We start from the raw sequence: 12168 nt of genomic DNA, 5'->3' as shown, positions 1-12168 counted from the left end.
CACTTCACAACAGGCTCCTTAAGAACCCCCTCCGTGGGCTTTAGGTGTTACACTAAGATCAATTAAAAAAACCAGGAAACAAGGCAGTGTTAGGAAGCTCTACTGTGTTCAAAGGAGGTCAGAAAGGAGTGTGCTGGCAGTGGCAGATTTCTGAAATTACATTTCTGATGAATTGGTTTTATCCTGATTTGTTTGCAAACGCACACCCTACTCTGAATTCCTTAACACAGCAAAGAAACAAGATGTGGTATGGGAGCTCCAGGTGTCCAGTGCATGGAATTCATCCAACCAGGACACAATCTGCTCTCCACTATACCTGATTTCCAGGTAATCCCAGAGTTCATCTATTACTTAGTACAGGACTTCCAAAAACTGAGCAAAAAATGTTTCATTTAAAGGAACATCCAGCATTTTGCATTACTATTTTCCAACAGCAATCAATGCAAAATCCTGCAAGCAGCATCCAAATCTTGTTTTATGTGATTCAGACCAAAAGTTGTCCAGATCTGTCACCTTTTGAAAAGATTATGATTTCCTCATTGTAGTAAGTTAACCAAATTATGGCCTACAAGGAAAAGAAAAAGCAACAAAATCCTCTGACTCAACTGGAGGAGGAAGATTCAAACATTTTTCTAGCAGGGGCTGCCCAAGTGCATTAAATCACCTTTTTTTGCTCTACAACAGATATTTAGTGGAGAGTTTTGAAATGGTTGTGTAGATATCACCAGTTTTAAGGCTTTATTGAGAGAGTATTTATTGCTTGCTTTTCTGTGTCTTGTTCTATCCCTGGATTTTCAGCTCTTCTTTATCCCTTTTTTTGTCTCCAGCCTGATCTTTGTTATTTTCAGACTTGCTGCTACGTAAACTCAGATCATGTTGTTGGTCCTGGTGGTTAATTAAGTCACAGGATAATAAAAGATAATTCTAAAATTAATTTCAGTAGTAATTTAATCTAGCGATTTACTATTTACAGCTCCATAGTTATGCAAGAGGATGGGATCCTGCAGTCCTGTGTTATTTATATAAAAGGGAATTGCTAAAAGAAGAAAAAAGGCAATAATAACAGGGAAGGTGATGTTATCTTCGCCCTAAAAGGGAAGAGTTTTGGGAGTTTGAGTCCCAAGAAAATGGAAAATATAAAAACAGTGAGCATATCCGTTCCTTGGATATTCTCCCAGCCTCCAACAACTCAGAATCCCTCTAAGCCAGAGATTGTGTCAGCAAAAACAAGAGTTTTCCATGAATTTAGCGTCTCCCAGCAAGGGTCCATATAAGTTTAGGTGAGATTTTCCAGAATCTGAGCTGCTGGCTTTGAGCAGGACTCAGATGCCTGGCTACACTATATATTAATAAGGGTTATGGGTATCTTTATCTAGATATTCAAAAAAATTATACACTTATTCTTACAGCAGCAAAACCACTTTTTCTGCTATGCATGGACTAACTGAAGCTTGAATTGGTACAGAAAACCAGCATATGTTAAAAATTAATTTATTTGTTCCCTACAACCATCATTCACCCTATAAGATACAGTTAATCTGATAAGGACCTCAGTATTTACTCATTTTTCTGTACACAACTAGGGCCAGATCCTGATGTTGTTTTCCACACTGGAGAATATCTCCACAAACAACCTCACAAGTACCAAATGTGCAGCAGTCCTCTGGATGTTGAGCCATTGGATTCTGGGCCTCAGGATGAAATTTCTCTGCTGACAGACTTGAGCAGTGCACAGGAGGCTGATGGACTTCGAGACATTCGTGCAGTTTATGAATTCAACCCTTTCTGCAGTTGCAAATTAACTGTTCAGATAACTCAGAGGCTGCATTAAGTTTACAAGGTGAAATCCATCCATAAACCCATCATGCACTTGGGTCTGCCCCAATGTTCTCTTTGCAATGAGGAATCTAAAATCAGCCTCATTTTTAGCTGGAATAGGAATAGATTTTTACACAGTTCAGACTCACAAAGTACATTATTTTTAATCTGTTGCCTACTCCACACTACTGAGGAAAATCTGGGTGTCATGTCTTAAACTGCTATGCAAATGATGCTATTTGTAAGTATTACCATAATTTAGTGCTTACAGTCATGTTCTCATTTCTAATAATTCCACCAGAATGGAGAGGCTTTTCACTGTACTCCTAGCCTGCAGGATAGTCTTTCATCAAGAGGCTGAATTTTTTAATAACCTGCCAGCATCCATTTTTTGTGTGGCAGCCGCCGCTGTGACACGACGTCTTCATTATCAAAGGAACCAGGTCCCTACCCTACAACAGGACATTAAAGCACAAACTCCTGCTTTGATGTTTAAATGTGGATCATTACAATGGTGTTCCCTAACAAAGGAGCATTTTAATCCTCTGCTCTCAGTGCTGAGACTCGGGGAGGCTGCAATTCATTATTTCAAAAGAGGGTAAACGCAGAAGGCAGGGAAATTCGAGCAAACATTCAAGTAAAGTGTTCAAAACAGCAGCAAGTTCCACACTTCAGAATCACAGAAAGGTTTGGATTGGGAGGGATTTTTGGGATCATCCCATTCCAGCCCCTGCCATGGGCAGGGACACCTTCCACTACTCCCAGGGTGCTCCAAGCCCCATCCAACCTGGCCTTGGACACTTGCAGGGATGAGGAAGCCACAGCTTCTCTGGGCAACACTTTGCCAAGGCCCAGTTCAATATTGGCCTTATTTGTCTGCTGACTCTGGGAAGTTAGATCAAATTCATTACTCCATATTTATTTCCCAACTTCCAACATATATTTATATTTCGAGTTTCTCACTGGTTGATTGCTGGCTGTATCAAAGCTCGAGGTAAATGGAGTATAAAGGAAAACCAAAGGAAGTCAGGGATCACTGCGTCCTTTATGCAGAAGCACTTAGGAAAAGAATCAAAAAAGGCACAGAAACAGGGAATGCCACTTATATCAGGGATTTATACCAGCAAAAACCTGGAGCTGGTGACTCCTGATTTTGTCATGACTCAGGTGGTGGGAGCAGGACCTGGATACATCCTGAGCTTTGTGTCGCACTAGGATGGCTCTCCAGGGCTCTCCTTCATCCTGTCTGACTTGCAGGCAGTGAGGAATCAGCAGATCAGAGAAATTATCCCTTTAGCTTTGTATCATGAACTCTGTTTTGTAATGTGGAATTATTTTCTAGTTGTCAAACACAGCAGAACTGTAATCAGCCCAATTTGAAATTTTAATATACAATATAATTCAATCAACCCAAAATTTCAAACCCGTTTTGATTGAATTAAAAAAATCAGAGGAGCTATAATGAGTAGTTTATGTAAATTAAACAATTTTTCTGGATACATTCCTTCTGGCTTTAAAACCATTACATTAGGAATGAATTTGGCACGAGATACAGAAATATCAAATGCTTATTGAAATTAACACATTTAAATACCAATGAATATTTAAACTACAAATAGTTCTTGGAAGGCCAGAATAATGAAGTGTGGTTTCACATGGATCTTTCTGCAGTTAAAATGTATCATCTTCCAGCCTCTCAATCGTGGGTATTCTTAGGAACCCAGGAGCGCCTGAGTTCATGCTCTGACGTTTCCCTTAGATATTTATTGATGTCTCTCCTAAGCACCCCTGGTAATGAAACTGGCAGGAGTTTAATGACCTCCAAGACCTCAAGTGTTGTGTCATACAGGTTTAAAAGTTATTACTAAAGCAAAATATACAGGAAAAACAATCCATAGAAAACCAGATAAAAAAGCAATCAGTTTGTATGATTTCAAATTAGTGTTGCTCAACTATTTTAATCCCAATCCCAACTAATCTTTGTTTCAATAATTTCAAATTTCTATGTAGAGATTAGGCTCTACTGCCCATAAACTTCCCTTTATATGTCCTCACTTTAAATTAAAAAAATGTATAAAATTTGCACATTATTGCATAGGAAGTGTTATGACACAACTTATTCCACAGTTGGTTGCCAGGCATTCCTTTGTATTTTGGAATATTTCACTGTTTTATTTAAATTGCTGCTACCTTTGCTTTGTAAAGCCAGTCTGGGCTGTGATATCAATGTTTACCTTCAAATCAAGGCCCAGAGAAGAGATTTACAGCGAGGAGGAACCTCAGGGGACCATTAAAGAGCCACGACAACAAAGATGATTTCATTTTGTTACTTACACGAGCCTGGCTCTTACTCCACACCTCAGGGCCGTGTCCCTGCCATTCCTTCTGGATCCAGTGGTAGCATTCCAGGTGGGAAATAACATCGCAGTAGGCAGTGCCATTTCCTCCACGCTCATCATCCACCTTGAAGAGCCAGCGCTGCACTTCCATGTTGTCCAGGATGAGCTGGCTGAGAGCACAGAGCAGCTGCAGAGCAGGGACACAAAGATCCTTTGCACAGTGACAACACCAAAATGCTCCTCAGACTTCCAGTTCCCAAGTATTCGGGCTTAACATTTATTTTCTAAATACGGTTTCATTTTCTCAGAGGTGCTTGTGTTGTTACAGCTGTTTGGGTATGGATTGAAAGCAACCTTGGTCAGCTTTGGATGAAGACTCCATGGCCTTCATCCCTGTTTTCTGCAGAGAGGAATTTGCCTGCCCAGGTTTTTGTTTTGTCTGATGAGGATCTGAGGTTTTGGATCACCGGAACTGCTCCATAAATGTTTGTGACAGGGAACAACGCGGGATGGACGATGCTATTTGCAAAAATGTGCCAGGGTAACACCAGCCAAAACAGCTGGGAAATTTTCCTACTGGAGAGTGCATTCCATGGTTATAAATGCACGAAGGAGGTACCAGGCAGGCTTTATAAAAATGCTAATTATTTATTTGTGTATGTACACAGATTTAAATGGCTTTCAAATGCCTTTTGCCCAGCTGGTGCAGGATGCAATTAGCTTCTTAGAAACTGCAAATGACTTTGAACCTGGTAAAAGTATTCTCAGATCTTGTTGCATTGGCTGGAGTCTCCTACATTTTACAGAGTAATTTGGGGGATTTTTGTTTCTTTCTTTCTTTTTTTTTCAAAGATTGACCTAAAATACAATTACATGTGTTCCATTTGTGGCATTTGAGAATCACATAAATGTGTTTTTCTTGAGGGCTCCCCTACAGTAATGAAAAGGATCAATAATCCTGTAAGGACCGTACCAATCACAAAGAATTATGTGCTATCTTTAAGTGAAAATTGAATTGTGCTTTACCATGGTGTCACCTCACTTTGATTATTTAACCTAAAATGTCAATATTTCATACAAGCAAACAACAGAAGGAGAAATTCCATAACCCTGTAGGATGAACCAGAAGTATTGTTAAATAATTTACGTGAATCAAATAAATCAAACAGCTGTTTTGCAGGTCATTGATCATATATTTATTTCACCTACTACAGAAGTTGCAATGTATTTGTGTAGCTTAGATTGTTCAGTCTAAAGGTGATTAATAAAAACCAAAGCAATGTGAAAAGCCTCTTGAAGAAGCAGGAATACCTACTAAAAACCTTAGCAATGATTCTTTTCCTGGATGAGATGTAACACCACCATAAAAATGTTTTCTTTTTTTTTTTTATTAATATTTAGACATATCATTGTAAATTGCAAAATCAGCTTACAGAATAAAATATTGAGGAACTGGCTGCAAAATAAACTTGTAAAATGAAAGTACAGAAACCTCTTGTGCCTTGTAATTTTAGTTCAATAGGATTTTGTTCCTTCCTTACTGGTCACAACAACAAGAGAGATGAATTTAGCAATGACAGGCTGGGTACAAAGTAAAACTGCAGAGACGCTCAGTGAACCTCAACTGGAACAGGCTGATTGAAGGGAAAATTTCTTCCCCTTAGAACAAGGAATTTTGGAAAATGTGCATCTTCAGTCACTGGCAAAATGGATTAATTTCATGACTTCACTCATGGGGCAGCAGCACAAACCGTCTCAAATATTGGACCAAACACTTTTATATCCTTAAGACCATGAATAATCCCAAAGTAATTGTATTCCTTCCTGCCTTGGGCACAAACTGCATTTAATTGAGCCAAAAAAGGACCCAATCTCACCCAAGATTTGACGAAACCCACGAGGGTCCCATCACTGGAGTTATTGTAATTACACAAATCCCCACCCTGTCAGGTGAACACTGTCCCACCCCAGAGCACACCCCGCTCACCTGCTCCCTGCTGTGGATGCCCCACTCTCCAGGAGGGGTTTGCACTCCAGCACTGGCAAAGATTCTCTTGCTGCCAGACTTGGTGCTGTAGAGCTGAGCCACTGCTGGCTCTGAGCCCAAAAGTGGTACCTGGAGCACGTCGGCCACGGCCAAATCATCCTGGTGGGGAAACCCCCCAACCACGTAGGCATCCCTGCTCTGGATCAGAACCTGGAGCCTTTGGATTGTCCTGGGACTGTACTTGAGCACAGTGGCCAGGCACATGTGATGTTCCTGTAAAAAGAGAACATTATTCTTTTCTTGTGATAAGTGGGTTTTTTTTCTCCCCCTAATTCCTAATGTTGCCCACAATAAATACATTATTAATAGCAGGCTGGGTTATGACCTATCCTGTAGCTTAGCAGTTTAAATTGATAAAAGCTGTTGGGGTGAGGCTCCATAATCGTGCACATCTTTAGTGTGTTGGAAATGGCCTCATTGGGAATAGAACTAATTACTACACATCTGTATTTATTTGATCCATGTGGAATTATCCTTCTGTCAGTCGGCAGAGAGGCTGGTGGCCTTTGGATAATAGTGATTCATCTCAGCAACACTCCTGGCATGGTTTAACTCCAGAGCTCCTAAAAATCAATAAAAAAATGAAGAAACCCCGTCTAAAGCAGGGAATGTATTTCACATACAGTTCAGTGGTATTTTAAGTGATTCTTTGAGAATAAAACACTTTGATTTACAAAAGCTTTCAGTGCTCACATTAAATTACTGGGGATGCACATTTCCATTACACAGGAGCTCTGATAGCTGATCTAAAGTAGCACTCAAAGAGAGAGGAGTAGTTTTGTGGTTGCTTAAAATAAAAGGCTTCCAACTTTTTGGAGAGAATTTTTCATTTCTTCCCAAAAAGATCTACTGCTGAACAACTAGCTCGTGACATATCCTATAAGCTCAGAATTTAAACTATCACTCATTGCAGCTGAAGCTTACAAAATGTTTTAAACAACATATCCTATGCATGGTATTCCAAATATAGTCCCAAAAATATGGAGATACACTGGGGATGAGACAGAGAGAAACAGCACAAGAGAAATCCGCTGCAATAAATTGTCATAAACAAATCATAATCCCAACAAGAAGAAAATCATCTTTCTATTGAGATTTCATCTAATGTAGGCCTTGATCAGGAACGTATCCCTTTTCAGGATAATGTAAATCCTGGATTTGCCAGGGAATTCCAGCATTGGAGAACACAGAATATTTTCCTTCCAGGTCCTGGATGTTCATTGGCAGGGACTGAAGTATAAATCCTGATTTCATTGCTTGGATAGGGATGATGCTGGAAAAGGACACAAGGAATCCAGTTCTGTCAGTCCCTTGGTGCTTTCTCATACCAAACACAGCTCCAAAAAGTGCCCAAATCTCTATGAAGGAGTTGGACACACTGCAAGGACAGCAGGAATGGGATACTCTTCAAAGTTCCAGCAGAAAAAAGGGAATCACAGAAGGACAAAAATAACAACAAAGTTACCTGGAGCCCTTTTCCTTGCATCAGCTTTAAAGCCAAGACTTCTAAAGTTCTGGTCCAAGTGTTTTCTTTACCTGAGCACTGGTGCAAAAGCAGGGAGCTGGCCCATTCCAGAGTTCTGCCATGCAGGGAACAGGATCAATTCCCCACCCCGGTCACTCCCTCCCTGGGGCCAGAGTGAGGATGTAGGGAGGAGATTTGCTTTGTGTCCTTCAATAATGGATTTTACAGTTAATTAAGGAGCGCAGGAAACAGGCTGTAAAAGCTGGTTCATTCCTGCTTTTTGAGAGTGGTAGAGCTGCCAGGATATACGGAAGTGTGAGGGAGAGCTGGGAAAAGCAGGAGAACTGAGGGATTCCAGCAGGACTGCCCAGAACAGGGGATATGGGATTAACCAAAGTTCTTGGCTCTCAAACCTGTTGATTTTTGTTTTGTTTTCAGCTTCCCAAGATTCCAGATCTGACCTTGGCATCAGCCTCACCACAGAGAGCAAAGCTGCCTCCCGTTGTGACACACCTCAAGTGGAGGATCAGGGCCAGCTGCGCCTTTTCCACACATTTTCCTTCCATCCAATTCCACCAAAATAGCTGGGAAAACGTGCAAGGCTGATTTGTGCTTCTGGAATTGCTAAAAGAAGCCCTCTGAGGTGGCCTTCAAGCCACACTTTCATTGATTGGGAATAAATTTCGATCCATTAGGTGCAATAAAAGCTTTTTATTCAATAACCCAGAGAAAGATCCTTCAAAAAGGGCCTGTAAAGCTCAAAACCTTACACAGCCCAAACTGTCACTGAAGCCAAGGGATGGCCAGAATCAGTTCTCAGCTGATTCCTCTCCACATAGAGGATATATTCCTTAAACATATTAATTATTATATGGTAAACACATGTTTAATGAAAACAAGGTACTTTGAGCATTTTGCATATTAACAGGTACATGACACTGAAGAGCCAAGGGTTACCTCAACATGGTTCACCTAAAATCTGGTGTTCCCATTCTCCTGACAGATTTTGGCATTAATACACTCACAGTGGGGAGTTACTATTGGAAAAATAACCCAGCATCCAGAGAAAAAACTTGCAATAATTGATCAAAGTGCAATTTAAAAATAAAAAATTAGCAAAAAACAGCAGCAGGGCTTCAAGCAAAGTCCCTAAACATGCCACAAAAAAGTTTGATAAAAATCAAATCTCAGCCAAGACACTGTAGGTTTAATACTTGCAATATAAAACTATTATTCACTGTGAAAAGTCTCCACTACACTGCAGCATTTTCAGAAACACTGTACACACAGTACATTAATTAGAACATGATTCAGCATATGGATTTAAAACTGACTTGACAGGTTTGGAACTAATATTTCTGCATTATTAATTATTATTCTGGACCTATTATTTCAGTGTTATTGAAGCTAATATTTATGTATTATTCTGATCTGTTTGAAACTCATATTTCTGTATTATTACCTAACTTTGTTTAAGCCCAGTTCTTTAAGGAGCTCCACAATGGATTTAGTTGCAAGAAACTCAGCAAACACAGGAATGATTAAATGCTGGGCTAGCCAGAAATAAAGTTTGAGTAATAAGAATGGTTTATTGCTATGATTTGCTTAGAGATATAAATCTATCATGTTCCCAGTCCGAAGCACAGAGTCAGAAGGGACGACAGCCTACAAATAGCCAATATAGGACTATCTCAAGCAAGTCTATAAAGCTAAACCAGGATATTTATTTCCAATGCTCTAACTAGTAGTCTAATCAGTAAAGCCCTTAAACTTGCAATAATATTTCACTGATGTGTACCAGAGCGTTGCAAGTTATAAAATTTCCAATTTAATTTTACTGCATCCCTCAAGCTGTAGTAATTAGAAGACAAACTCACAGGGAAGCTGTTTATAGCTTCAGGGGTGAGAATTTTGAACCTGTCCTGCAGGTCAGCCATGTCCTCGGGGTTCCCAGATCTAACAGCTGCCTGCAGACCCAGGAGTTTATTGTAATACTGCAGTAACTCCTCACTCAGAGCAAGGGGGCAGATGTAGATGACGTCCACGTTGGCATCTGAAACAAAGGGGCACAGTGTTCATTGCTGGGAGAAAGGTACACCGCATTCCCAACAGCAATCCCAGCATTCCCAACCCTTTGCTCACAAATAGCGTCTCTAAAAAAGCACTGGAAATAAAAATGAGGTCTAATTCCCAAATCTTAGTGCTTTTGCTGTGCTTCAGCATTTCTCTGAAGACAGGTCAGCAACCCAAAAAAAGAGCTGCTTCCCAGGATTCAATCTGCAGAACATATTGGGGGCAGGATTTGGGAAGTGGTGCAGGGGGATTTGTAAGCCCGACTCCCATTAACATCAGTGAGAATTGAACTGCTTTAAAAATATATCCCATTAACGCCAACAAATTATAAAACTGAGCTATTCAGTTTAGAAAGCTGAGGAAATTGCAATTTTCTATGCTGCCTGGATTTTCCATGGGCTGTTCCTATTCCTGTGCTGCCCACACAAAAGCTCACGGTGGGGTATCATTAACAACCACTGCTGGGCATGCGAGTGTGCAGGGCAGCCACTTGAACACAGTGTGGAAATCTGCTTGTCCACATGGAAAACAGCGTGGGCTGAAGGACTGTGTCTAAACAGAAGAGAAATCTGTAATATAAGCAGTTTTGGAAAATTTTAACCACGCTGCTCTGATAAAATATTAATGTTAATTGATGAGCTAATGAATTAATAGGCCTTGAAGCATCAATAGAATACACTGGCAAAAAGCACTCCAAGATGGGAAGTAGGAAAGTCTTTCACTGTTTTATTGTGCACAAGTGCCAGGGATAACTGCTATTCCATGGGAACGACTCTGCAGCAAAGCAAGGACTGGATAAGGAAACCCTGAGCCAAATGTTGTAAAGGAATAAGAGATCCCACTGATTGACTTTGTTTTGCCAGAGCTGCAGGGAAATAATCCACATTAAAAATGTGAGGCCAGAACTCACCTGAGGCATTAAAATACCACAGAGCCCACAGTCATAGTCTTTCTATAATTATTTACCATACACGTAACTTTTAAAAATACTTAATAGAAGAGTTCAGAACCATTCACCAGTCAATACTCAAGTGAAAAACTGACAACTCAAGTGAATTTGGGGAATAAAAAGGTGCAGCACATTTTACTGCTGTAGCACTGCCCTATAAAGAGAAATAAACTCTCCTTTGGACACAGTGGGGCTCCAGGGACAGCTTAACTCACAGGCGGTCACAACCAGCAAGGAAGTCCTTTGCTTTTCTAAGGAAAAACCAAACCGAAATGATAAATCGCAGTCCTCTTCTGCCAGGCACAGGTAAAGCATCTCATCTAGTTCATAATTCAGTTAATATTTCACTAGTTTGTATTTTCCTCTTGGTCTGTTTTACAGTAGAACCAGTTTTCATGTTCAGACATGAGAAAAAGAAATGTCTGTTTCATGTGTGACTTTGTCCCTTTAAGTTTCTATCATTTTAGAGCCAAAAAAATCCACGTGAGAAAAAAAAAAAGAGTACAGTGGAAAAAACCAATATTAGTGCCTAGATAATATATAAAGGCAATTACATTATTATTTTAGGCAACTGTAAATTTCTGGATCTAATATATTTTTGTTACAAACTTACTAAATGGCATTTATAAAATAATCATGATCCTGAAATATACATGAATCATGTAAAGTATGTCATTCCAGGGAGCCAATGAAGTTGGTCACTGATAAATAATATCCTTCCCTGCTTTGCTTAAAAGAAGCCTGTCAGGAAAAAACTTTTAAATGGATGCCTTTTGCCTCATTTGCTGATTTAAAATAAAAAAACATTGGTTTAAACAAGGGCTTGCTCTTTTGCAGCACATCTTCCTCTCCGTGTGAGCCTGAATGAGCACTAACAGAATTAGCTACCTAATTTTGTAGAACACTAAACACTTTGTGGTGCTCAGCAGGTCACAGGATGAGGCTGCTTTACCTTATCACAGAGGCACAAGGAACCAGCAGGATTTTTTATGGATAACATGGCCAGGAAATGCCACAGCAGATCAATTCCTTCTCAGCTTCTCTGTGCTCTATATTTAATATTAATACAAGAAGTCCTTGTGTTGTTTTCTTTCACTCACAACTGGGGGGGGAATAATCAAAAACCAGGAGGCAGGAGCTCATCACATACCCAGGATGTCACACAGCCTTCCCATCTGCAGGTTCTGCTGGAGAGCAAGATCAGGGATGTGCTCACGGATGCATTGGGAATATCCTGGAAAACAAGGAAAGCCCCCCTCAAACTGGAGTCAGAAAACCCTAGTACAGATTTGGAAAAAAATCAAACTTCTGAATTAAAAAGAGCTAAAAAAACCCCCTTATTTCAAATCCCACAGCACTCATTGCAGCATTTTTCTGAATTTACTTTTATTACTGATGCAACTTCACGTTTTTCTGTCATTTTAAATACAGACCTGAATGTTACAGACCTACAGAATTTTCTAATTTAACCATGCAG

General features: G+C 40.0%; 1 protein-coding gene across 5 annotated transcripts in view; it reads right to left on the bottom strand.

Moving 5' to 3' along the window:
• The window catches only part of IQCH (IQ motif containing H), a 67700-nt gene that overhangs the window by 23288 nt on the left and 32244 nt on the right, over window positions 1-12168 (bottom strand). For all 5 annotated transcript variants that reach the window (XM_069026246.1, XM_069026249.1, XM_069026248.1 and 2 more), the window contains 4 exons: window positions 11842-11925; window positions 9547-9722; window positions 6145-6417; window positions 4153-4344 (listed from right to left, as the gene is read on the bottom strand). In XM_069026246.1, the coding sequence (XP_068882347.1) occupies window positions 4153-4344; window positions 6145-6417; window positions 9547-9722; window positions 11842-11925 (725 nt within the window). The remainder of the gene's footprint in view (window positions 1-4152; window positions 4345-6144; window positions 6418-9546; window positions 9723-11841; window positions 11926-12168) is intronic.

Source organism: Aphelocoma coerulescens, chromosome 10 (genome assembly GCF_041296385.1).
Source record: "Aphelocoma coerulescens isolate FSJ_1873_10779 chromosome 10, UR_Acoe_1.0, whole genome shotgun sequence".
Taxonomy (NCBI): Eukaryota; Metazoa; Chordata; class Aves; order Passeriformes; family Corvidae; genus Aphelocoma; species Aphelocoma coerulescens.
This window is presented reverse-complemented; position numbering and strand designations above follow the sequence as displayed.